Below are 26,478 nucleotides of genomic sequence, written 5' to 3' on the forward strand. Positions count from 1 at the left end.
CGGGGCGGGGATTTGGGGAAGGGGTTGGAATAGGGGCGGGGATTTTGGGGAAGGGGTGGGAAGAGGCAGGGCAGGGGCGGTGCCTCATGGACTAGACGAGCAGTCCAAGGTATGAAGTTCAGCATGTCTGATTCTTTGCTGTGAGTAGTTGGGAAGCATGTTTGTTAAAAGTGCAGAGCCGGCTCCAGGCACCAGCGCACCAAGCAGGCGCTTGGGGCGGCCAAGGGAAAGGGGCGGCACGTCCGGCTCTTCAGCGGTAATTCGGCGGCGGGTCCCCCAGTCCCTCTCAGAGGGAAGGACCTGCCGCCGAAGAATGAAACGGCGGCGGTGGAGCTGCTGCCGAAATGCCGCCAATCGCGTTTTTTTGTTGTTGTTGTTGTTGTTTTTTTGCCCCTTGGGGCGGCAAAAACGCTGGAGCCGACCCTGTAAAAGTGGCAACATATTTTGTATGAATAGTTACTTTTGAAAGTTCCTGCCATTCCAGCTGTGTTGATAGACGGTTAGTGTAGATCATCATCAGTTACTGACCACAGAAGGAATAGTTACAGGTGTCTATATTTTATTCAAACCCCTCTTGGCATGACAGTTTTAAACAAGTGAATACATTGACTTTTACTAGCGTACTATGTTACTCTTCCTTTTTTTCATTTCTGACTATACTTTTGTATCGTTATATGAAAAGGTGTCAGGGATGCGGCCTTGGAGCCAATGTACTAGTCCTCATGTGGCCCTCGTGGTCATTTGAGTTTGAGATCCCTGATCTAACCCCAAAGCCCAGGGGGCCCAGCCCTCCCATGGGGGCCAGGCTCCTGGAGGGGGGGGCGCTTGGGGTAGGCTCCCTGGCTGCTCGCTCCCACTGCCCATGCTCGAGGGGATGCGATCGTGGGGCTGTGTGGGGGCTGGGGAAGCAGCCGACCTAACCCTGCTGCTGGACGCCTCGGTTCCTCTGGGCCGGCACCAGCGAGGTACCTGGGGGACTCCAGCCCTCCCTGCCCACCCCGCAGCGTTGTCAGCCAGTGCAGGAGGGTTCTCGTTCCCAGATGGACGGCTCCCCACTGCCCCCTGATCCACCTATGTGGGGATCAGTGAGGGGCGCACGGGGTCACCGCCTGCAGCCAGGCTCGGCTCGGTAACTTACGAGGGATGAGCAGTTCCCCCATGGCTCTGAGTGGGGCAGGGATGCTGTGGGACCCACCCTCCACTGGGTTACCCAACTGCAGCTCCGCCACAGGCTCGCTCGCCTGCTGGAACACAAGGAAATGGGGCTCCCGCAGGGCGAGGCGCCGGTCCATGTTGGATTCGAGGGGCGGGAGGCCCCAAGTCCCCCCCCGCCTCGTGGTGGGTGGGTGAAATGAGTTGGTGGGGGCTCGCTCCCATCGCTAGCCGTGTGCCCTCTGCAGACCGGCCAGGCCTGAGAGCGATGGACAGCTCGATGTGAGCACAGGTCCCTGTAGATCAGAGCTCTGGCTGTAGCTTCCCTGTCGTGGGAAATGCAGGGGGCCCAGGAGAGGAGGCCTGGCTGCCAGAGGAGGGCAAGGAGCACGTCTCTTCCCCTCTCCCTGGGCCAAATCCAGCCCTGCTGTAAGGAAGTGGACACCGTTGAGCCCAGAGGCCTCTCACTGGCTTGCACCAGGACTGGATTTGGTTCTGTGCCTCGGTTTCCCTGTAGATAAATGGGCATGATGCTCCCCTCCCCAGGGTGCTGCGTCGTTCATCGGTGTTCGCAGAGGGCCGGGACGGAAGGTGAGATATGGCGTAACCCACCGCGTACAGCAGTAAAGCTGAGTGTTCGGGCACCAACGGCACAAACCGCCCTGTGCCCTTGGCCCCGGCCTCCCAGCCCCCCGGGAGGCACTTGAGCATTACCCTGACTTCACAGCTGGGGTGAAGACCAAGATCCCGCTTGGCCATCTGCCCTAACCACTAGGCGAGCTGGCCGCCCGTCACACAGAGGGCCAGGGCTCTGCTAGGCTCCTTGTTCTGTTCAGCAGTGAGTGGTTCAAAGGGGCGCTCTGGGGAGCTAGGATCCCCCCCTCCAGCTACAGACCGGCTGTCCCAGAGGATCCCCCCCAACCCCAATGACAGTAGCTACAAACGGACTCACCCAGGGCTGCTTGCTCCCGGCTCAGGATTGTTTCTCCTGACGAAGCGTCTAGGCTACGTCTTGTCTTGCATGCTTTCCCTGGGGGCCTGTTTTTAAGTTGGAATGATGAAGATGGAGCTGGGTCTGTAAGAGACCTGACGAGGTGGAACTGCCATGGGAAGTTATATTTGGAATTAGACGTATCTCTGCTCCTCTCCCTTTGCTAGCACCCTTCTGCCGATGAGGATGGAGTTAGTGAGTCAGTCAAGTCAACACAGCTTCAATGCATAAGAACATAAGAACGGCCAGACTGGGTCAGAGGAAAGGTCCATCTAGCCCAGTATCCTGTCTTCTGACAGTGGCCAGTGCCAGGTGCCCCAGAGGGAATGAACAGAACAGGGAATCATCAAGTGATCCATCCCCTGTCGCCCATTCCCAGCTTCTGGCAAACAGAGGCTAGGGACACCATCCCTGCCCATCCTGGCTAATAGCCATTGCTGGACCTCTCCTCCATGAACTTATCTAGTTCTTTTTGAACCCTGTTATAATCTTGGCCTTCACAACATCCTCTGGCAAGGAGTTCCACAGGTTGACTGTGCGTTATTTGAAAAAATACTTCCTTTTGTTTGTTTTAACCCTGCTGCCTATTAATTTCATTTGGTGACCCCTAGTTCTTGTGTTATGAGAAGGAGTAAATAACACTTCCTGATTTACTTTCTCCACACCAGTCATGATTTTAAACACCTCAATCATATCCCCCCTTAGTCGTCTCTTTTCCAAGCTGAAAAGTCCCAGTCTCATTAATCTCTCCACATACGGCAAACTGTTCCATGCGCATCAGGACATTGTCTGCCTGTAGGATCTGAAGTTAAACACCTTGCAATCTTTAACACATTTATGCTCCCAGCGCCCGTGAGACAGGGGCTTTCAGATCCCCATGTTACCGATGGGGAGCGTGAGGCACCAGGCGGCTAAGTGACGTCCCCGAGGTCACTCCGGGAGTTTGTGACAGAGCAGGGAGTGCCCTACCCAGTTGGCCATGCTTCCTCTCCCTGGTATTTCATCCTTGCTCACTAGCGCCCTCCTGTGATGTGTCTGATACTGGGCCCCACTAGCAATTCCTGTAAGGGGAGAAGTGTCAGAAGAGACCAAGCCACCTGCTGCTTGCTGGGTTTTGTGCCTAACACGAGGCTTGGGGGCTTGTATTTCACACAGACGGTCCCGAGAATTGTGAGCTGAGATCTCGGTAACAAACCGGAATCCCCATTGCAATTTGTGCCCTTCCTTCTGCTCTGCAACACGGCACCTAGAAGCGAGCGCCGGGAGCGGGCGGATTTGACCTGGGAATGTAGCCTGGGAGTTACATTGAGCTACCTGAGCTGTAACCTGAGCCAGGAAGGGGGTTGGGAGAAGTGACACCTTCTGCCCGGGAGACGGAACAAAGGAGAGGAGGAGCAGAGGGGAGGGGGGAGAGAGCTGCTGGAGGGATTTGGGAGTTTTCAGTTTTGGGCTGGGAGGTGCAACGCAGGGAACCCCAAGCTGGGGTCTAAGCTCCCTGCACTCCCCAAGAGGACTTGATTGAGGGGTCCTGGTTGTATCGACAAGCTCTGCTGTAGACTGTGTTCCTATTGTCCAATAAACCTTCCGCTTTACTGGCTGGCTGAGAGTCACGGTGAATCGGTACAGGGCCCTGAGTCCCCCACACTCCGTGACACCGGGCCGTGGGTGTCCAGCTTCGGGCTGCGAGGCGGTTAGCTCTCTGCGGGAAGCAGGAGGTGTCAGCGGGCGAAATGGGAAGTCTCTCCCGTTAGAACCCGTGTAGCTGCCGGGAGCGGGGTAGGGGATTTGGGAGGTGGCACTCGTTCTGTGTCAGATACTGAAACCCCAGTGTGGAGTCAGACATACGGGGGGCTCGGAGGTGCCGTAGTGCAGATGCAGCATGAAATCAAGATTCTGCTCACTGGTGGTCATGAAAATCCCTGCGGCAGTCAGTGCCCCCTCCAACCCAACCCAAGGCCCGATCCAAATCCAACTGGGGGTGGCTACTTCCAGTCACCCAAACATAAAGGTCAGTTTCAACTGAATTTAAAAATAAATCTTCACCTCCTGGCCTCAGTGGTTGCGCAGTGTTGCTGTGCGCTGTTAAGTAGTTGTCGTGTGCCACCCCAGAGGTGGCTGCATTTCAGCAGTGGGCTCCGTAATTCCTTTGTATGGCTTTTGACTCTTGCAGGCTGAATGGTGGTATTAGTATAGTTAGATAGCCCAGCAGAAATCTTTCTCAAATGCGGACACAAACACCAGAGGAGCAGGCAGCCCGGGAGTTCCCTCCTTTCCCAGGGGTAGTGGGGCTTGGGCTTCCGGCTTCAGCCCTGGGGCGCTGGGTGGCAGGTTCCAGCCTTGGGGCTTCGGGCTCCGGCCCCGGGATCACCACCCTCCCCCATCGCCTCTGGCCCCGCTGCCTCCCCCAGCCCTCTGTTGCCCCTGCCCCTGCCGCCTCTCTACCCACCTCTCCATTCAGGGCTTAATTTGCCCCCTGGCTTGCCAGGGCTTAGTAAGTCTACTGTGAAAAGCAAAATTAACAAACACAAATATCAGTTTTCACAGCAGCAGACTTACTAGCCAGCAAGTCCTAAAAACCAAACCAGCAGCCAAAACCCCCAAAAGAAACAACAACAACAAAGACAAGAACGTGCAAAGCACCTTGTTTGGGTCTCTAGTCTGTTTAGGTCCAGTAAAGAATAGCGACAACTGTACGGGATTTTTATTATTGAGTCTGCAAAAAAATAACCCCACATAAATCAATGGCACTGATCTGGACGTGTCTAGGTGCAGATTTATTTGCTTTTTCTAAAGTTAATTAAGTATTTTTGGAAAAGTTCTCAGGGCGGCCACCGGGCAGAGTTGGTGGCCGCACTCTGAGGCCCCCGCAGGGTAAGTTCTCTCTCAGGCGCCAGCAGGGCTGGCTTTCCAGGAACAAGCGGCTGCCTTATTGCAGGAAGTTTTGGTTTGTGCAAGTTACAAAGCGCGCACCTCCCTGCCCTCCATTAGCACGGCAAACAGCTGGAGGGATGTTTTATTTTCTCCCCGGGAATCCAGTGGGATTTCACCAGGTCTAGAGGGCTGGCACGTGACCCTAAAGTGCTTCCCCCGCTTCCGCGTCCTAAGTGCTCTTTGATCAGCATAGCTCCCTGCAGCCACCAGCACCGGGTGTGGATGGGTCTGACTCTAGCTGCTCACCCAGGCCTTTGAGCAGGCGGCTTCCTGGCTCACTCCACGCCACCCGGCAGCTGTCCTTGGTGTAGCTGCCCGGCAGCGCTGTGTGGCGAGTTCTCTATGGCAAAGGAGCGTGGTTAGTCCGGACTCCTGGGTTCACTCTGCCACTGTGTGACCTTGGGGGAATTATGGGCACTGAAAGGAACGACGATGCTTTTAACTGAGGCCACATGCAACGTCGGATAGCAGGAAAAACCTCTGTGCTTCTCTCCCTGAGGCTGCCTGCTGGGACAGGGGTTCCCAGGGGACTTAGCTGTGATTTGCAAAGGGAGGTGCTGAACGGGGTGGCGTGAGCAGGTGGGTGACCTGGAGCCCCAGGGCGAACCCACCCTGACCTGCAGGCTCTCAGGAGACCTGGGCAACATTTTCCAGACCAAAACGGCAGATTCGGCCCCACCCAAAACATTTTGCACATTTGTGTCTTTTTCACAGAATTGTCCCGTGCAAAGCGCCGGGTGTGGTGCACGGCGGATTTCATTGGCCCTGGCCTAGCCCTGCATAGCTCCCCGGCCTCCCTCGGCAGCTCACTCCAGTCCTGAGCGGGTCCTGTATTGTTCCCCCCCCCGAATCTGTAACCCAGGCGTTCCCCGCCGCAGGTGACTTAACCCAGCTATGGCTCGTTCGGTCGCCGCTGGCTAACGAGGGTATTTTACAGGGGGGAGAATTATTTGCACTGGCTGGAGCGGTGGGGCTGGGGTGGGTGGGAGCTGGAAAGTCCCCCCATAATCCTCTCCCTCCCATCACCTTAGCGGGTGGATCTCCACCTCTTCTCCCGACCAAGCTGATGCTGCCCACTGCTAGAGTTACCATATGTCCTCTTTTTCCCGGACATGTCCGGCTTTTCGGCACTCAAACCCCCGTCCGGGGGGAATTGCCAAAAAGCCAAACATGTCTGGGAAAATGGCGGCTCTGCTCCTCCCCTGACTCTTCGAGCTGCCCGAGCGCTACGGGCTTCAGGCAGCCCCCTTGCCTCCGGACCCCAGCCGCCGGCCGGGCACTTCCCCTCCCGGGCTCCGGCGGCGCAGGGTCCGGAGGCACGGGGGCTGCCCGAAGCCGGTAGCGCTGGGGCAGCTCGGCTCTTAAACAGAGCCGAAGAGTCAGGGGAGGAGCAGAGCCTCCGGCCGCGGCGGCTCTGCTCCTCCCCGACTCTTCGGCTCTGAGCGCTACGGGCTTTGGGCAGCCCCCATGCCTCCGGACCCTGCGCCGCCGGAGCCCGGGAGGGGAAGTGCCCGGCTGGGGGTGCAGGGTCCGGAGGCAAGGGGGCTGCCCGAAGCCCAAGCGCTACCGGCTTCACGGTTTGCCGGGCAGCCTCCAGACCCTGCGCCCCTGGCTGGGCGCTTCCCCTCCCGGGCTCCAGCTGCGCTGGGGAAGCGCCGGCTGGGGGCGCAGGGTCTGGGGGCTGCCCGGCAAACCGTGAAGCCGGTAGCGCTCGGGCAGCCCTTTCCCCGTGGCTGGGAGTGGGAGGGAGGAGGGGGCGGAGTTAGGGCGGGGAAGGGGCGGAGTTGGGGCAGGGCTGGGGGTGGGGAAACAGGCGGGGCCAGGGCCCGTGGAGGGTCCTCTTTTTTTATTTAATAGATATGGTAACCCTACCCACTGCCCTTGATGGCTGCTCTGGCCACGCTCCGTTTCAGCCTGGTTCCTCGGCTCCGAGTTCCTCTCTGCTCCGGAAACACACCCGCAGTCCCTGTGGCCCAGCTCTGCGGGAGCTGGGGGGGTCCGGGCTGAGGGACCGGAGAGGCTGGGAGAGCTGAGCTGAGGACGGTGAGGGATGAGCCGGGGATGGGGCACAGGTGGGAGGGTGTTGCTGTCAGGATGACGGGCGATGAGCCGGGTGCTGGTGGGTCTGAGAGGGGAGAAGGTGGGGTGGAGGGCAAGGGGATTGGGCATCAGCCGTATAAAAGTTGCAGCTGGATTTGACTCCTGCCACATCCCACCCTTAGAGGAGACGTGAAGGGGCCACGGTCTGAGCCCGGGCGCCCCAGAGAGGAGTAGCCGGGGGCGCGAGGGGCAGCCGGTCACCGGAGTCAGAGCCGAGGGGGGGGGGGGGGGGGCGTGTGTGACGATGCGGTTCTGGCGGAACCCAACTGAGAGTGCCAACTCAGGACAAATTGCTCAAACAGGGCAGTTACAGCCCAAGGCTGGGGTTTTTTCCACCTCTAAGGCAAACCAAACCAGCCAGACTAAGAGGACTTCGGTCTCACCCCACTGGCTAACCACAAGTCTCACAAGCAATCTCCTTAGACACTCCAGTTTCCCAGTATTACCACCAGTGCCACTCGTTATGGGGACAAATGGTTATGAAAACCAATACCCCAGTAAAAGAAAAAGGTTCTCCTGATCCCAAAGGACCAAGCCCCAGACCCAGGTCAATATACAAATCAGATCTTACCCACAAATCACGTTGTTGCCAATCCCTTAGAATCTAAAATCTAAAGGTTTATTCATAAAAGGAAAAAGATAGAGATGAGAGTTAGAATTGGTTAAATGGAATCAATTACATACAGTAATGGCACAGTTCTTGGTTCAGGCTTGCAGCAGCGATAGAATAAACTGCAGGTTCAAATCAAGTCTCTGGAATACATCCCCCGCTGGGATGGGTCCTCAGTCCTTTGTTCAAAGCTTCAGCATGTAGCAAAGTTCCTCCAGAGATATGAAGCAGGATTGAAGACCTAATGGAGATGAGGCATCAGCCTTATATAGTCTTTTCCAGGTGTAAGAACACCTCTTTGTTCTCACTGTGGAAAATTACAGCAAAATGGAGCCTGGAGTCACATGGGCCAGTCCCTGCATACTTTGCTGAGTCTGAAGGCATATTGGCCTTCTCTCAATGGGTCCATTGTATAGCTGATGGTCCTTAATGGGCCATCAAGCAGGCTAGGCAGAGCTAATCCCAGCTTGTCTGGGATGTCACCCAGAAGCATAGCATAAGTTTGCCGTACAGACAGTATAGAGCCAATATTCATAACTTCAACTACAAAATTGATACACACATATAGACAGCCTAATCATAACCAGTAATCCATAACCTTGTCTTAGACACCCCATTTGACCCCCTTTATACAAGATTTGGTGCCACTACAGGACCTTGGTTGCAACAATGATCTATATGGTCCCAGTTTATGTCAATAACGTCACAGCGTGACCGAGTGCTCAGGGGCCATGCAGTCGAATGCGGTCCTGGGAGCGGGGAAGCCGGGTCGGGAGGGTGGCGGGGTCGGCGCAGTGCAGGACACACCGAGTGCCCGGGGGCAGCCGGCTTCTGGGTGCAACGGGCCCCGGTTTGCGATGGTGCGGAGCGGCACGGGGGTGACAGTAACGTGGATCGTGCGGGGCACTAGCCATCGAGTGCTGGGGGCTCAGGGGAGCCAGACCTGAGCCCCGTCAAGCCGTTCCAGGGCGGAGGCATCGTGCGCCATTTCAGCCCAGTGGTTGGTTTGTTGTAGGAGCAGGGGGAGCTGTGTGCTGGTTGGCATTGTAGCGGGGGCTGGTGCAGTGCGTGTATGCGCCTGGTCTCTGCACACTGGCTTGCTGGCGCAGGGTTGGCCTGGGGCTCTGGTTTGTTTTCGTAGGGTCCCTTTTGAGGGCTGAGTTCCCTGCTGCGAGCTGGTTCCTCACATGCATGCGGCCCAGTGCTGAACAGCTGCCGCGCCCGTTGACGTCAGTGGGTGTTGGAGATCCTCAACGCGCAGGCCAGGCTGGGATGTCCCGAGTGGCTTTGCAAGCTGTGCCTCCGGGGAGGGCCCTGGGGCACCAGCCAGGCCGCTGTCCAGTTGGCTTGGCATTCGGCTAGGTGTGGAGCGGCTGATCCTGGGGGTGCAGGCGTGGGGACGGCCCAGAGCCGCGCTGCATGGGGAATGGGGATTACCTCGTAACGATGGGATCCCAGCTGGGACCCGCTCCCTTTCCGGGCTGATAGGGAGAGCGAACTCCTGGGCTGGGCTCTCCCAGATCAGGCCGGGCCCCGCCCAGGCAGGTGCCAGGATCGCACTGTGCCGCTCACACAGATGCTGCGCCAGCGGGCGGAGAGTAGCCAGGACTACGCACCAATCGTCAGCCTGGTAACCTGCAACCTGTTCCAGTTTGAAATCCACCCGGCTCCCAGCTTGAGTTCGGCTCCCACCAACAGATCACTGATTGCTGGCTCTTGTTACGGGACCTGCAGTCACCCCTTCCACTGGTTATTTGCTAGGTTTAATAGGGCGTGGCAAGGTGGGAAGCAGGCCATGCGTGCGGGGTGTGACGCGGGCTTAGTAAAGAACAGTCTGGTGACCCGGTGTATGGGTGAGGCGTCGTGGGCGGGTAGGATCCCTTTGAATCGTCGGAGAGGCCCCCCATGGGCTTCCTGCCTTCTGCTGCAGACGCTAACGGAGCCACAGCTGGGCGTTGGATAGTTAATACAGGGGGGATCTGGAACCCAGCCGGGCCCCTGTGCTTTCCTCATGGCCTCGGCGTTGTGTAGAGAGAAAAGACACAACCAGGGGCTAACCCCCGACGGGCCCATCCAGCCCAAGGGGAGAGCAAAAGCCAGGACAGCAAAAACCAACCCAACCCCGACAACCGCCCTCCCCTCCGTTGTTAAGCTGCATGTGCTGAAATTAGCCCCTCCTCGCGGCCCCCTGGAACTGGCCCTGTTCGATTTCCAGCCTTACGAAATGTCCATGTGTTTTGTTTCTTCTTCTTTATTTTTACAAACTAAAGTGTAACTTGCACCCGACTTGACCTGCTGCACGTGCATTTACCTGCTGCCTTTGTGAGTTCAACCGGAGTTTCTTCTCTGTTGCATCTTTCTCTGTGTGTGATGGTTCCTCTGTCTCTCCCTCCCTCCCCCGCCCGTCCTTCCTGGATGTTCTGCCCCCGTGGTGCGATGCACAACCATTCTGCGTTGCATTGCTTGGGTCGCCTTTTGTCCCTGGGTAAGGTGAATTCCCACAGCCCTGCTCAAGAACTGCTGAGAACAGGGCACAGAACTAGCCCAGTGATACTTGAAGGGTGAGATTCACCCCTCTGCCTACTACAAGGCCTAGGCATTAGTGTGGTGCACACGCCTTTTCGGACTTGTGCTGACCCTCTGGTGAATTTCACCTTCACGCTGCAGGGTCCCTTTCCCCCTGCAAGTTAAAGCCCCTGAAAAGCAGCTGTGTCAAGATAGCATCTTATTACTCATCAGATCTGCCCCCTGCCAGACAGAAAGAAATTCATAGTCTGGCCAAGCACGGAGACAGCACCAGGAAGGCGAGCTGGCTTCTTTTCAGGTCGGATCGCGCCAGTTTTAGAAGCACCATGCACAAGCCAGGAAAGACCCAGCTTGTGTTTCAGATCTCAGGGGCGTTTGCAGGGCTGGTAATTTAATCCGGAAGAAATTGATTAGGGCTGGTTGACAATTGTTTTTGTCAGAGGGGTTTTTTTAGGTGACGATTTTTTTTAATGAAAAGTGACTTTATGAATAACATAAAACTTTCCCACCCAACATTTCTATTGTGTGAAATTTCCCCTTTTTTGTCTGAAATTGGAAACAGAAAAAAATCATTTGGAATCAAAATCAGCTTTGGGGTGTTTTCTTCTTCTACCCCCCCCCCCACTTTTCTTCCACTAACAAACAGGGGTGGAAGAGAGAAAGTGGGAAACTCCCCAGGTGACCCATTCCTGGTTCAGTCACGTTTGGAACCGGTTCATTGAGAAATCAGAAAATTCAGGAAATTTTTTTTTTTAATGAAATGAAAATTTGTTGTTTGCAGTTTTCCCAAGAAATAATATAAACCTGAGCCATGACCCCAGAGCCCCACGTTCCCGTCACCACATGGCCTTGTCAGGGCAGAGCTCGAATTTCAGGGGTCGCCCGGATCTCTGCAGTACTAGAGTTTGGGGTTCCCTGAGTCCTGTCACCCCGCACTGCAGCAGCGTCCGGACGGGCCCGGCCTCTGGAGCCCAGGGCCCCTGCAGCCCAGGGCCCCTGCCTGCGCCCAAACGCTGAGCCACTTCCACCAGGGCAGCTGCCATGCTGGGGACGTGCCAGCGCCCCCGGGCGTGGTGACTGAGGCTCGGCCACGGGCACAGACCGGTAGGACATTGGTTCAAATCTAGCCCGGGCTGGTCGTGGCAGCGTTGTGCCTGAGGACTGCTCAGCGTCTGTGACGACCTGCTGGTCCCAGGGAATCCCCCGCCGCCCGCCCGCTGCTAGGGGCGTTTCAGCAGAGGCCGAGGGTTACCTGGGTCCCGTGAGTCCCGTGTCCACAGGGAGCAGGACCCGCTGCTGAGAGGGGCTGTCGGTAAAACCTCTCCGGGCTGGTGCTGCTCCCCCCATGGGGCTGGGGCTGGCAGTATTGATGCTAGTGTAGATGGGGGGTCTAAGGCCCCGGCCTTGCGGGGGAGAGCAGGGCAGTGCCGTGCATAGGGAGCCCCAAGGGACACTGCACCTGTCAGCATCAGTCCCCCCCCCCCCCCGCAGCCGTTCCTTTCCTTCGGGGGGGCCGTGTCCTGGTGCTGCTCTGTCCCCTCTTGTCCGTGTCGTCCAGGGAGGCTGCTGCGCTCTGAGCCAGCTGGCCTGAGACAGCCCGAAGGGGCCCCAGGGACAGGGAGGCCGCGGGTGGGCAGACCCGGGCGTGCCAGCGGGAGGGGCAAGGGCCCAGTCCAAGGATTTCATTTGGGGTCGAGCGACTGCTGAAAGCCCAGACGCTAAGCAAGGAGGGCAGATGGGTGCTGCTCTGTGGGGTGTCCGTGCTGCCTGGCTCCTGACAGCCTCCCTGCAAAGCCAGGGATTCCCCTCCCCCCCCCCCCCTCCCCGCGCGCAGCAGGGACAGCTCAGTGCAGGGAGCTGCATGGGGGGGCCGGAGACGCATGTACCCCCTTCCCTGCCATGTCAGCATTCAGCAGAGGAAGGAGCTAGTGGAATGGTGTCTGGAACCCTGGAGGGGGCTGCGGCAGTGCTGGGGGGCACTGCCCTGGGCAGGGGGGTGTAGGGCAGAGGTCCATGGCAGAGTCAGAAGTTGGAGTCAGAACAGGCCCTTACTACTGACAGGGCCGAGAGGACAGCTGGGAATGAGAGCAGCACTGCTCAAGAGCAAGGATGCTGGGCCAGGCTGGGCTAGCAGGGGCTGCGGGTTGGGAGTGAGGGGCACCGGCAGAGTGGGGGCGGAGTGGGGAGCCCAGGGCTGGGCTAGCAGGGGGCTGCGGGTCGGGAGTGAGGGGCACCGGCAGAGTGGGGGTGGAGTGGGGAGCCCAGGGCTGGGCTTGCAGGGGGCTGCGGGTCGGGAGTGAGGGGCACCGGCAGAGTGGGGGCGGAGTGGGGAGCCCAGGGCTGGGCTAGCAGGGGGCTGCGGGTCGGGAGTGAGGGGCACCGGCAGAGTGGGGGTGGAGTGGGGAGCCCAGGGCTGGGCTAGCAGGGGGCTGCGGGTCGGGAGTGAGGGGCACCGGCAGAGTGGGGGTGGAGTGGGGAGCCCAGGGCTGGGCTTGCAGGGGGCTGCGGGTTGGGAGTGAGGGGCACCAGCAGAGTGGGGGCGGAGTGGGGAGCCCAGGGCTGGGCTAGCAGGGGGCTGCGGGTCGGGAGTGAGGGGCACCGGCAGAGTGGGGGTGGAGTGGGGACCCCAGGGCTGGGCTAGCAGGGGGCTGCGGGTTGGGAGTGAGGGGCACCGGCAGAGCTGGGGGTGATGGTGCAGCTCTTTTGCTCACATTAATCCTGGACTCTCCGTCCCAGCATAGATCCCAGTGTCCCATCTCTGGAGTCCCCGGGGGTGAGGATTGAGCCATTTCTGGCCCAGCTCAGTCTCGGGGACGGGGGCAGTTTCCACATCCGAAGCCCGGGGGTTCTCGCGGGGTCTGATGCTGTCACGTTGCCTTGTCAAGGCCCCACGGAGCAGTGGCAGCCTTACGCCTGGCTCCTTCTGGCTGTCTCAGACCAGGGCCCTGTGGGTCTGATCCCGCCCACCTGCCCGTCCACCCATCCACCCATCCGCCTGCCCGTCCATCCGCCCACCCGACTGCCCGTCCGTCCACCCGTCCGCCTGCCCGCCCACCTGCCTGCCCGTCCACCCATCGCCCGCCCGCCTGCCCGTCCACCCATCCGCCTGCCCGTCCGCCCGTCCACCCATCCCCCCGCCCGCCGTGCTGTGCAAGTTGCATGTTGCAGTTTAATTTGTGCGGCTCTGTTTTGTGTTTTATTGATTTTAAAACAACCGTCGCGTGTGGGGAAAGGAACAAACCCAGCCCCATTCACAGCAGCTTCCCCCTCCCTGGCCAGCGCCTCTCGCCCCCCAGCCTCATCATGAGCCATCAGTGGCTGCTAGTCTGAAATCACAGACTCCTGTCTTGGACATGGTCAGTTCCTCAGTGCACTGATCCCCTGGGATCTTAGCCGTCCCTGACCAGCCTCCCCCGCTTCTGCACCTCCCTGGGGATGCTGGGGCAGGCCCCAACCCCCTACCACATGCCCTGGCACAGCTCCTGCGTAACTCGCCAACTCCCCCGGGACCAACGCACAAACAGGGTCGACCTTGGATGCCAACAGCCTCTCTGGATCCAGACCAGAGCAAGCCTGAAAATTCGAGCCAGCCTATCGCCCGCTCCAGAGCGGGAACAGCCTCTCCTCTCCCCAACAGCAAAGCCGGGACCCCCTCCTTCTGTGCTAAGGGGAGATCTGCCTATGGGCACCCCAAAATCCCTCGGGCCCTGCAGCCCAATAGCCACCCAGCTGGTTCCCCACCCTCCAAGCTAAAGCTGGGCTGGCTGAATATGGGTGGGGCTGTGGGCAGGCGAAGGGTTTGTTCCTATTCCCACAGGACTCGGGGGGAGCCGGGGGCAGAGCTGGGTCCTGCTGCCCCATTGCTCTCCGGCTGCATGCGTCTCCCCCGGCCCGCAGTGCCCGGGTCTGGCATGGCTGGCTCGTCGCTGGGGGTGGGGCAGGGGACGGGCTGCGGCTTTGTTAACTCTTCTGCTTGGTGACTGTTGTTTTTTCTAGGCAACCCGCCCGGCCAAACCAAAAAAGCCCTGAAGCAGCGACTCCTCAAACTGCTGCCCTGCTGCGGGCCCCAATCCATCCCCTCAGTCAGCGAAAGCAAGTGCCGCTTCTTCCCTTTGTGTGTGTGTGGCCCCGGGGGGGACAAGGGCCCCATTGCCCCCTCATGCAGCCGGGCCGCGGGGATATGGCCGGGGCGATCCTGCCCCAGGCCCCGGGGATGGACTGGGGGGTACAGGGCTAGGGTGATGCACTGGCACAGGCAGCGTGGGCCTAGGGTAGCAGCATCTCGCAGGCAGACCTGGGGGGCTACCAGCCGGACTGGCCAAAGCCCCAGTAAACATGCAGTCGCCCCAGGGAGCCAGGCTGGGGGGGAGCATGTAGGTCTTGGCTCCTTCTCGACCTGTCCATCCTCCTGGCTGGTCTTGTGCCGCTGGTCTCAGTGGGTCCCGGCCCATTCTCTGCGCTACTGGCCGGATTTGGGTTAGGGTCTTGCTTCCGCCACCCTGTCCACACGCAGCCCGGCTTGAGCGCCTCTCCGCCCCGTTCCCCGGGGTCAGCGTGTTCTGCAGGCCCCAGCCGGTGTCCAGCGGGAGGGAATGTGCTGAAACCAGCGGAGTGACGCTGCCCTGCAAGTGAATGTCCAGATCTGCTGGGAGCAGGGTCCTGGCCATGCTCCGAGCCTGGGTGGTTCCACCCTGGTGTCCTGGGGCCCCAGGGGAGGCGCAGCGAAGCACTGGCCTGACTGATCCTTTCCATCACGAAGGCCCATCAAGAGCCCCAGGTGCCGTGCCGAGGGGAGCCGGTGCCGGTTGCAGGGGGGCTCTCCTCGGCACCATCCAAACTGGACATCGATGTTAAAATCTGCAATCCCCCCTCCAGCGGGAAGGGTCAGGAGGGACCAGCTGGTGCCTACTGGGAACGCTGACATGCGCGAATGTCAGCGCGAATGTCAGCGAGGGGGCAGGAAGGGGAGGCGGGGAGGAGGATGATTAGGGGGTGAGGGGGCAGGACGGGGAGGCGGGGGGGAGGATTAGGGGGCGAGGGGGCAGGAAGGGGAGGCTGGGGGGAGGATTAGGGGGTGAAGGGGCAGGACGGGGAGGATTAGGGGGCGAGGGGGCAGGACACGGAGGTAGGGAGAGGATTGGGGGCGAGGGGGCAGGACGGGGAGGCGGGGGGGAGGATTAGGGGGTGAGGGGGCAGGACGGGGAGGAGGATTAGGGGGTGAGGGGGCAGGGGGGAGGATTGGGGGTGAGGGGGCAGGACGGGGAGGCGGGGGGAGGATTAGGGGGCGAGTGGGCAGGACGGGGAGGATTGGGGGCGAGGGGGCAGGACGGGGAGGCAGGGGGAGGATTGGGGGCGAGGGGGCAGGACGGGGAGGCGGGGGGAGGATTGGGGGTCAGGGGGCAGGGACAGGAGGGTGAAAGGGGAGGAAGCAGGGGCCCCACGTCGATTGTGCCGGTCGCTCATTCTGGGCCCGGCTCTCTGCAGTCCAGCCCCTTGGGCTGACCGAGCCCCGGGTGGGGCCGCGCAGAGACTGGAGATGTGGGGTTTGGGGGGGCAGCAGACCCTGGGGATGAGCTCATTTGCCTCCCACCCTGCCGCCAACCGCCCCCCCCACGGGGGCCTGTGGCCCAGAGGCACTGAGCCCCCCCCGCCCATGTTGCCTTGCCCAGCCTAGCCAGACCCTGGCAGCGCTCCGGCCCGAGGGCTGTAGGGACCCAAAGCCGGGCAGTGCCAGTGTGAGGCGGCTCCCTGGGGGATCGCATGGGGGGAGCTGCCTCTCCTGTGACTGAGCCCATGGCTGGGCCCTGTGGGAGCAGCTGGCATAATGGGGGGCTCAAGAGGGGGCAGCCGGCGCCATGGGGGGGGCTCATCAGGGGGAAGTCGGCGCCGTGGGGGAGGCTCGGGAGGGGGTCACCGGCACCAAGGGGGCTCGGGAGGGGGCAGCCGGTGCCATGAGGGGGGCTCGGGAGGGGGTAGCTGGTGACGGGGGGGTCTCGGCAGAGGGCAGCCGGCGCTGTGGAGCGGGGGGCTCGGGAGGGGGCAGCCAGCGCCGTGGGGTGGGGGGCTCGGCAGGGGGCAGCTGGCACTGTGGGGGGGCTCGGCAGGGGGTAGCCGGTGCCGTGGGGGGGCTCGGGAGGGGGCAGCCGGCACCGTGGGGCGGGGGGCTCGGGAGGGGGTAGCCGGCGCCGTGGGGGGGCTCGGGAGGTGGAAGCCGGCGCCGTGGGGGGCTCAGGAGGGGGGAGCCAGCACCATGGGGCGGGGGGCTCGGCAGAGGGCAGCCGGCGCTGTGGAGCGGGGAGCTCGGGAGGGGGCAGCTGGTGCTGTGGGGGGGCTCGGCAGGGGGCAGCCGGCGCCGTGGGGGGGCTCGGGAGGGGGCAGCCGGCGCCGTGGGGGGGCTTGGGAGGTGACAGCCGGCACCATGGGGGGGCTCGGGAGGGAGCAGCCAGCACCATGGGGTGGGGGCTCAGCAGGGGGCAGCTGGCGCTGTGGGGGGGCTCGGCAGGGGGTAGCCGGTGCCGTGGGGGGGCTCGGGAGGGGGCAGCCGGCGCCGTGGGGGGGCTCGGGAGGTGGAAGCCGGCGCCGTGGGGGGCTCAGGAGGGGGGAGCCAGCACCATGGGGCGGGGGGCTCGGCAGAGGACAGCCGGCGCTGTGGAGCGGGGGGCTCGGGAGGGGGCAGCCGGCGCCGTGGAGGGGGTTGGGAGGGGGCAGCCGGTGTCGTGGGGCGGGGGGCTCGGGAGGGAGCAGCCAGCACCATGGGGTGGGGGCTCAGCAGGGGGCAGCCGGCGCTGTGGGGGGGCTCAGGAGGGGGCAGCCGGTGCCGTGGGGCCGGGGGCTCGGCAGGTGGCAGCCGGCGCCGTGGGGGGGCTCGGGAGGGGGCTTGGCAGGGGGCAGCCGGCACCGAGGCTCTGAGCTGCTCTCCCCCTTGCAGACAGCGCGGAGGACGAGTTCGAACTCTCCACCGTCTGCCATCGCCCCGAGGGGCTGGAGCAGCTGCAGGAACAGACCAAGTTCAGCCGCAAGGAGCTGCAGGTCCTGTACCGGGGCTTCAAGAACGTGAGTCACTGGGCCGGCCGGGAGGGGCTTCCTGGGGGGGCTGCCTCTGGCCCCAGCGACAACCCCCCCCCCCCCGGCCTAGGGTGCCAACTGTCTGATTGCACAAACCCAAACACCATTGCCCCGCCCCTTTTCTGAGGCCACGCCCCTGCTCACGCGATCCGCCCTCCTCCCTCCGTTGCTCGCTCTCCTCCACCCTCACTCACTTTCAAAAGCCTGGGGCAGGGCATTGGGGTTAGCGTGACTAGATGTCCCGATTTTATAGGGACAGTCCCGATTTTTGGGTCTTTTTCTTATATAGCCTCCTATTACCCCCGACTCCCTGTCCCGATTTTTCACACTTGCTGTCTGGTCACCCTAATTGGGGTGCAGGGTGCGGGCTCTGGGAGGGAGTTTGGGGGCGGGCTCTGGGCTGGGGCAGGGCATTGGGGTGCAGGGTGCGGGCTCTGGGAGGGAGTTTGGGGGCAGGCTCTGGGCTGGGGCAGGGGGTTGGGGTGCAGGAGGGGCCCCGGGGTGCAGGCTCTGGGAGGGAGTTTGGGGGCGGGCTCTGGGCTGGGGCAGGGGGTGGGGTGCAGGCTCTGGGAGGGAGTTTGGGGGCGGGCTCTGGGCTGGGGCAGGGCATTGGGGTGCAGGGTGCGGGCTCTGGGAGGGAGTTTGGGGGCTGGTGGTGGCTCAGGGCTGGGGCAGGGGGTTGGGGTGCAGGAGGGGGCTCAGAGTTCGGGCTTTGGGAGGGAGTTTGGGGGCGAGAGGGGATTTAGGGCAGGGGCAGGGGTAGGGTTGCCAACTGTCTAATCACACAAACCCAAACACCTTTGCCCCACACCTTCCCTGAGGCCCCGCCCCTACTCCAAGGCCCCGCCCTGCTCACTCCATCCCCCCTCCCTCCGTCGCTCGCTCTCCCCCACCCCTCCACCTCCTGGAGCCGCACCTCTCGGAGCCTTAGCACACCTGTTTCTCGCCGTGGGCCCCTCAGGGACTCCACTCGCTCTGGACCCCCCGGGCCTTCACCCCCGAAGGGGTTGATGCCACCCTGTTCTCTAGACCAGAGTGACTCTCAGCCAGCATAAAACAGGAGGGTTTATTGAGAGTTGAACACAGCACAGGAAACCCTCTGAGCCTCAGGTCTGGCCTCCCTCAGCCCAGCACATCCCAGTCTCTCTGCATCCAGGTGGGCTCTGCCTGCTCCCCCTCTCCAGCCCAGAGCCCCCCCGCCCTGCTTCCCAGCTGGGCATCTGATACCCCCGGCCCCCAGCCCCGCCTCTGTCCATTGTCTTCTCTCCAGGTAAACAGGGTCGTAAACTGGGGCCTCCTCTCCTCACTTCTGTCCTCTGGCTGGAACCGGCTGGTTAGGTCACTGGGTCCTCACTCTGCAGCCCATTGTCCGCCCACTGGCCAGAACCGGCTGCAGCTCCTGGGCTGGGTCTCCAGGTCACCAGGTCGCCAGGTCACCGGTCACTGGGGTATCCATCCTCCAGGCCGTTGGCTGGGGTCCCACGTTCCCTCTCCGGTCCTCTGTAACAACAAACTCCCTCTCCCCTCACCTCGTTAAACCAGTAACCCCCAGGGAAACTGAGTCCCACCCCCTCCGCATGCAAACCATTGAAACCCCACTGAAAACAAGAAAATCCCCCACTTCGTCACAAGCTGGAGTTAGCCTGGGAGCCCTTTGGGACAGGGACTGTGACCCAGAACCCCATGGGGCCTGCCCCCCCCCCGAGACATGCTGTCCTGAGCACAACCAGAGGGGGAAGGCAGGAGTCTATGGGGAAACTGAGGCACAGAGCGGTGACATGACCGGCCCAAGGGCCTGGAGGGAGAGATTCCCAAGGAGAGCTCAGGCAAGCCGGCTCCCCATCCTGTGCTCAGACCATTCCAGCCCTGGCTGTTTGGAGGGGGATGATCTTGTCTGTGATTTTCCCTTTGGCAGGAGTGCCCGACTGGCCTCGTTAACGAAGAGAACTTCAAACAGATCTACTCCCAGTTCTTCCCGCAGGGAGGTGAGCTCCCCTCTCAACTCCGGCTCCTACAGGATGCAAAACGGGGCTCAGGGCGGGACAGTCCCCATGGGCGGGGGGTCACCCCAGAGGTGGCTCCCACACCCCCACACTCGGGCCCAGAGGGCCAGGAATGTAAGGCTGCCTTTGTGTAAGCAAAATGTGCAGCTAGTTTGCACCTGCAAATCGTGATTGCCTGTGCAAATCGGGTACCTGACCATGAAAATAGCCAAGCCAGGTGCAGTTGCTCCTCCATTCGTGGTGGCTCCTGCCCCACGTTCTCAAAGAGGAGCTCTGGTTTTGGGGGGGGTCAGGCCGTGGGGAGGGGTGAGGGCTGGGGTGGGGAGGGGCTTGCTCACAATGAGCCGCTGGGGCTCAGAGGGTCAGAGCGTGTTAGAGCAGCTCAGGCGTGTACTCTCCAGCATCCCTGGAGCCAACTTCTGCAGCTTCAGTGCTCTCCCCCAAGGCAATCGCTGTGCACTGACCCCCATCTGCACCCTCCTTGTGTCCTGGTGCACTCTACAAGGGAATGTGATAGTGGCACATGCTCAGGCCACGGGTCTCCCTGGGCTAGCGCTGGGTCTCTCTCTAGCCACTGCCTGATGCTTCAGAGGAGGGTGAAAAGAAATCCACCATGTTGTTCCATGCTGGGTGTCTGGGGAGGGGCGGAGGCTGCCACCATCTGCTGAGGCCCTGGAGCATGAGAGTGGATCACCCTTAATGTAGTTTAGAATGACTATGACCAAATTAGCCAGGTGCAGTACTGAGGCTGTCTGGATTCCTGTGGCAGTGAGTTCCCCAAGTCGGGTGTGGAGAAAGTGAACAGGGAAGTGTTATTTACTCCTTCTCATAACACATGAACCAGGGTTGAAGTCAGTAAGTCCTGTCCCTGTGTGACTCTCTCCATTTGGCTGTTCCCACAGACTCTGGCACGTACGCCGCTTTCCTCTTCAACGCATTCGACACCGACCATGACGGCTCTATCAGCTTCGAGGTGAGGCTCTGCACCTACTTGGTTGGGACGGGACCCGGGGGCTGGGGATAGAGCCTTTGAGTCTGATGCTGTCGGGACTCGGGCGGAACGAGTATCATCAACTCTCACTAGCAACTGCGAGTCTCGCACTAGTTGGTGTTAACGCCCCAGCTCCTGGAGTCAGGTGATGACGTGAGAATCTCAGTGTCTGTCTTTGAAACAGCAAGTTCCTAGCCCTCCTGGTGGGGAGAAAAGCCTGCAAATGGGACTCTTAAAGGCCCTTAGACGTCAGAAGGCAAAGAACCAGAACCCCAGAATTTTAAGCTGATCGTGTGATTTTTTTCCCCACCCGACTCCTGATTTTTGACCTCTTGGGCATGGCAGTGCTGGGTAACGCAGCTTTTATTGGGGCTGCCAGACCCAGCCACCCCCTGTGGCTCTCCGGGACTCCTCTCTTGACAGCCTGGGTGTTGTGGTGCCAAGCCCCAAGCAATCCTGCATTACCCAGATGACAGTCCAAGCTCAGGCCGGGCGATGATGAATAATGCCGAGTCGTGCTGGGGGCTCAGGGATGGGGTTCCAGTGTTTGCCTGTCAGAAGCCCCTGGGGACACCATGACTCAGAGATACCTGGGGGCCGGGGGGTGATCACTAACGAGCCGTGTTTTCCACAAGGAAGAGGATCAGTCCATCAGGCTGTGAGATCCCTAGACCTCACCCTGCCCCTCTCTTGGGGGGAAACGCAGGCCGTGCTCTCCCGGAAGGTGCAATCTCTGTTAGCAGGCACAGGGGAGACGCAAGCACCGCGGTTTCACTGCCTGTTTGTGCTGAGCATCTGAACAAACAGAAGAAAGGCCTGATCGGGTCAGAACAATGAGCCCAGGGCCAGGGTCTTCAGAGGGAATGAACAGAACAGGGCAATTAGCGAGTGATCCATCCCCTGTCATTCACTCCCAGCTTCTGGCAAACAGAGGCTAGGGACACCCAGAGCATGGGATTGCCTCCCTGCCCATCCTGGCTAATAGCCATTGCTGGGCCTGTTCTACGGGAATGTATCTAGTTCTTTTCTGAGCCCAGTTATACTTTTGTCATTTGCAGTATCCCCTGGCGAGGAGTTCCCCAGGTTGACTGTGCGTTGTGTGAAGAAATACTCCTTGTGTTTGTTTTAAACTGCTGCCGATTAATGTCATTGGGCAACTCCTGGCTCATGTGTTATGAGAAGGAGTAAATAACACTTCCCTGTTCACTTCCTCCACACCCGTCATGATTTTATAGACCTCGATCATATCCCCCCTTAGTCGTCTCTTTTCTAATCTGAACAGTCCCAGTCTTTTTAATCTCTCCTCATACGGAAGCTGTTCCATCCCCCTAAGCATTTTTTTTTTTGCCCTTCTCTGAACCTTTTCCAATTCCAATATATCTTTTTTGAGATGGGGTGATCAGAACTGTACACAGTATTCAAGATGTGGGCATACCATGGATTTATAGATGATATTTTCAGTCTTATGATCTATCCCTTTCTTAATGATTCCCAACATTCTGTTTGCTTTTTTGACTGCTGCTGCACATGGAGTGGATGTTTTCAGAGAACTAGTCTTGATTTTATATGTATAGTTGGGATTATGTTTTCCAATGTGCATCTGTGACGAAGTGGGACTGTTCTTAATGTGGTCTTTGAATGCTGAGTGGGGAGTGTTGGCTGGGGAAGGTTGCAGGGGAGTTTTGCTGGGGCTGTCTGCACTGGGGATGGGAGACTGGCCTTGAGGGAGGAGACCTGAACACGTAACATGAGAACCCAGGAAGGGGGTTAGAGGCCAGGTGACACCTCTGCCCGGGGAAACTGAACAAAGGCTGGGGGAGGCGCTGGGGGGAGTCTGAGGGAGACGGTTGGAGGGAGTTTAAGTTTGGAGCTGGCTGGGGAAATGGAGAGGAGGCCAGACAGACCTCCTGGCCTCCCCTGGCCCCCCAAGATGGACCTGACTGAGGGGGTCCTGTTGTCTGTACCTGCAAGACCTGTCTTGGACTGTGTTCCTGTCGTCTAAATAAACCTTCTGTTTTACTGGCTGGCTGAGAGTCATGGTGAATCACAGGAAGCTGGGGGTGCTGGGCCTTGCCTCCCCCACACTCCATGACAGCATCATTTTGCATTTATCAACACTGAATTTCATCTGCCATTTTGTTGCCCAGTCACCCAGTTTAATGAGATCAAAGGGTCAGTTTTCAGACTGGAGAGAGGTAAATAGTGGTGTCCCCAGGGGGGACACCTATTCAACATATTCATAAATTATCTGGAAAAAGGGGTAAACAGTGAGCTGGCAACATTTGCAGACTATGCAAAATTACTCATGGTAAAGTCCAAGGCAGCCTGCGAAGAGTTACAAGGGGATCTCACAAAACTGGGAGACTGGGTGACAAGGGGCAGCTGAAATCCCATGTTGCGAAGTGCCAGGTGATGCGATTGGAAACGGAATCGCAGCAGGCGTGGTTTAGGCGGTGCATGCCAGGTACATCTCGAGAACCTCTCTCCAGCACAGAGCTATGCAGCCCTTTGTGGGGGCACCGTTCAGACATCACACAAGAATATTCATGATCAGCGAGTTGTTCGTTTTACAGTGCTACGTTACCGCCTGATGGGTACATATCATGACATCAGCGGGCCAGCTGGCATTGGGGTGTTCTCAGGGTCACCTGAAAATACCCTGCTCTGTTCGCTCCCTCTGAAGCATCTGACACCGGCTGCTGTCCAAGACAGGACACTAGGCTAGGGGGGCTGCTGGTCTGAGCCTGTCTGGCCCTTCTTATGCTCTGTACCCTGACGGCCCAGGGTCTTGTGAGAGCGTCTGTCCTTGTAACCCCCGATTCTCCACAGGACTTCGTGGCCGGTTTGTCCGTGATTCTCCGAGGCACCACAGACGACCGGCTCAGCTGGGCCTTCAACCTCTATGACCTGAACAAAGACGGCTGCATCACCAAAGAGGTGGTGTGAGAGAGATGGGAGCCGGGGGGAGAACTGGGAAACACTGACACTGCTGGGCCACTTCATCTCAGGAGATGTAGGGCTCGGGGGGCAGGACTGAGGGGCTTCAGCAGAGGTAGCGGGAGCCAGAGCTGGGAGCTGCGGGTCGGGATTGAGGGGCACCGGCAGACCTGGGGGTTGGGGGGGGAAGAGCCCAGGGCTGGGCTAGCAGGGGGCTGCGGGTCGGGATTGAGGGGCTCCGGCAGAGTTTTGGGGGGGGAGCACAGGGCTGGGCTAGCAGGGGGCTGCGGGTCGGGACTGAGGGGCATCAGCAGAGCTGTGGGGGGCAATAATCAGTTTCCAGCCTGGGCCCCCCAGCTCCTTGTGTCTCTCCCTGGCAGGGGGAAGGGGTTGCAATCCTGCCATGTCACTTGATTGACCCCCTCCCGGGGGTCTCTGGCTCCCTTGGCTGGCACCAGAAGCTGCCCAGAGCGTCCCCAGCTGATGGGTGAGGTGGGAGGGCCCAGGTGCCTCCCGCAGAGGGGCATGGGGGCCTCTCTGTGGGGCGAGTGCTGCTAATTGTTCGGTTCTGGGCCCCTCCCTCCAGGAAATGCTGGACATCATGAAATCTATCTACGACATGATGGGCAAATACACGTATCCGGCCATGCGTGAGGAGGCCCCCCGGGAGCACGTGGAGAACTTTTTCCAGGTGAGACGTGGAGCCGGTTCGGGGGTCCCTCTGGGAGCAGGGAGAGGAGTCAGTGACCAGAGGAAGGGCCCAGGGGGCTGGGGATGGAAGGGCAAAGGAGAGATTGCTCAGAGCAGCATAGAGAGACGGAGGGGGGAAGCCCCAGGTGGACCCCTCCTCTGTCCACGCTGCCCCAAAGGGGGAAAGCCCCAGGGGATCATAGGCCCAGATCAGACCCAGGCTCCATCCAGCCCAGCGTCCTGGCTCCATGCTGAGGGAGGTGCCGGGCTCCTCCCTGTGGGTGAGCTGCCCCCTGGCAGGCTCCCAACCCGAACCCCTCCTGCCACTGGCTGGCGCCCTGAAGCGGGAGCTGTGAGCTCCCTTCTCATTTCCTGGGGGAATTAACGAGGATCCTGGAGTACCCCTGGGCTTTGTTACCCACAGACCTGCCTCCTCCCCTGAGATTAACCCTGTGCTCACCTGGATCTGCCCAGGACAGGGCTTTGGGGTTTAGACCTGGGGGGCACCCTGCGCTCTCTCAGCCCACGGAAAGCCCCATCCTGGGCAGATGCTGCTTGGGCTGCTGGGGATGTCGCCTCCTCTTTGTCCAAATGCAGCCCACACAGGAGGGATTCCCTGTGGGATCAGAGTGGGGGGGGCTGTCCCCCTCGGGTGGGGATCAGAGTGGGGGCCGCTGTCCCCCTGGCAGGGATCGGAGTGGGGGGCGCTGTCCCCCTCGGGAGGGGATCAGAGTGGGGGGCACTGTCCCCCTGGCAGGGATCAGAGTGGGGGGGCTGTCCCCCTCGGGAGGGGATCAGAGTGGGGGGCGCTGTCCCCCTCGGGAGGGGATCAGAGTGGGGGGCGCTGTCCCCCTCGAGTGGGGATCAGAGTGGGGGGCACTGTCCCCCTGGCAGGGATCAGAGTGGGGGGCGCTGTCCCCCTGGCAGGGATCAGAGTGGGGGGCACTGTCCCCCTCGGGAGGGGATCAGAGTGGGGGGCACTGTCCCCCTGGCAGGGATCAGAGTGGGGGGCGCTGTCCCCCTCGGGAGGGGATCAGAGTGGGGGGCACTGTCCCCCTGGCAGGGATCAGAGTGGGGGGGCTGTCCCCCTCGGGAGGGGATCAGAGTGTGGGGCGCTGTCCCCCTCGGGAGGGGATCAGAGTGGGGGGGCGCTGTCCCCCTCGAGTGGGGATCAGAGTGGGGGGCACTGTCCCCCTGGCAGGGATCAGAGTGAGGGGCTGTCCCCTGTTGGGCACATGCAGCCTCTCCCCCTGTCTCTGGACCCGCTGCCGGCTCCGTGACGCTGGGTCTGTTTGCAGAAGATGGACCGGAATAAGGACGGGGTGGTCACAATCGAGGAGTTCATCGAGTCGTGTCAGAAGGTAAAGTCACAGCTCATTCCTGGGCCGGGCCCTTCTCCCGCTCGGCTCCTCACCCCGCAGTGCCCCTGCCCCTGCCCGGAGCCTCCTGGGCACTGCTGCCCAGCTGCTCCTCCCAGAACTGAGAAGCTAAGCGAGGCCGGGCAGGACCCGTGCTTGGATGAGAGACCTCTGAGGGGCCCCAGGACTGTGTGGGAAGTGGGGCAGGGCCCGGTGCACTCCCCTAAGAGCCAGTAGCCTGGTGTAGTGCCAGTGGGCGCAGGGCCAAATGTCACCTTTCCAACGAGACGTACAGCCGGGGGCGCCCTCTCTTCTCAGCCTTTAAAGGGCCCCAGCGCTTTGCCCACAAGCCTTGGCCTTAGCCGCAGCATGCCAGCTTGGTGCTCTGGGGGGTGCCAGGACAGCTCGGTGAGTGGGGACCCTCTGCCTGGGGGGCACTGGACCCTAGACACGGGTTTTGCTGTCGGAGTCGAGGTCCCAGCAGACCCACTGAGCGTGGGTTCGAGTTTGGGGTGCAGGGTGCAGTTGGGGGGAGAGCCAGGCCAGCGGATGCATCTCCTCCTCCACCCCTGCAGGACGAGAACATCATGAGATCCATGCAGCTCTTCGACAACGTAATCTAGCCTCCGCCGGCCCCGCCACCGGGCCAAGCTCCTGCTTCTCTCTCGTCTCTTCCTCCGAGACCCTCCCGTCCTGGCTGCCAGCCCCCCTGAAACGGGCTTGACGGCGCCACAGGGGAAGGATTTCGTCTCCGGGAGACACGGTGGCGGCACCTACGATGAAGGGACCTTCCCTTGCCCTGGGGCTAGCTGTGGCTCTGCCTGCCATGGGGCAGCTGCTCCTGGGGGCGGAGCATGGGCACAGCCTGGCAGAAGGCAAGCGCTGTCCCGGGGCATCTGGGCCCAAACGGACCTTCCTACGCCCATAGCGGGGAAGCGGAGCTGCCTGGCTCCGGACAGCACCCACCCCGTCCTGCTAGGCATCCACCGCGCAGCAAGCAGCTCCCGCACCCCGGTTCACAGTGACCCCCCGCTCTGGAGGCTTCAGAGCTGGCTCCCTTCCCTCCCTCTTCTCTGGCCCCAGCTCCAGGACGCCATCTGGATGGCCTGCGCATGGGTTCCTCC

At 60.8% G+C, this 26,478-nt stretch overlaps 1 protein-coding gene across 3 annotated transcripts in view; it reads left to right on the forward strand.

Moving 5' to 3' along the window:
• KCNIP2 (potassium voltage-gated channel interacting protein 2) overlaps window positions 1-25,977 on the forward strand; it is a 122,339-nt gene extending 96,362 nt beyond the window's left edge. For 2 of the 3 annotated variants that reach the window (XM_065407221.1, XM_065407220.1), the window contains exons 2-8: window positions 17,239-17,363; window positions 19,291-19,360; window positions 20,281-20,351; window positions 23,199-23,306; window positions 23,893-23,997; window positions 25,295-25,357; window positions 25,930-25,977. In XM_065407221.1, the coding sequence (XP_065263293.1) occupies window positions 17,239-17,363; window positions 19,291-19,360; window positions 20,281-20,351; window positions 23,199-23,306; window positions 23,893-23,997; window positions 25,295-25,357; window positions 25,930-25,977 (590 nt within the window). Of the gene's footprint in view, window positions 1-14,306; window positions 14,403-17,238; window positions 17,364-19,290; window positions 19,361-20,280; window positions 20,352-23,198; window positions 23,307-23,892; window positions 23,998-25,294; window positions 25,358-25,929 lie in introns of all 3 variants that reach the window. The other variant, XM_065407219.1, reaches the window with a different exon arrangement.
• Window positions 25,978-26,478: the final 501 nt, after the last annotated feature.

Source organism: Emys orbicularis, chromosome 7, assembly GCF_028017835.1.
Source record: "Emys orbicularis isolate rEmyOrb1 chromosome 7, rEmyOrb1.hap1, whole genome shotgun sequence".
Classification (NCBI taxonomy): Eukaryota; Metazoa; Chordata; order Testudines; family Emydidae; genus Emys; species Emys orbicularis.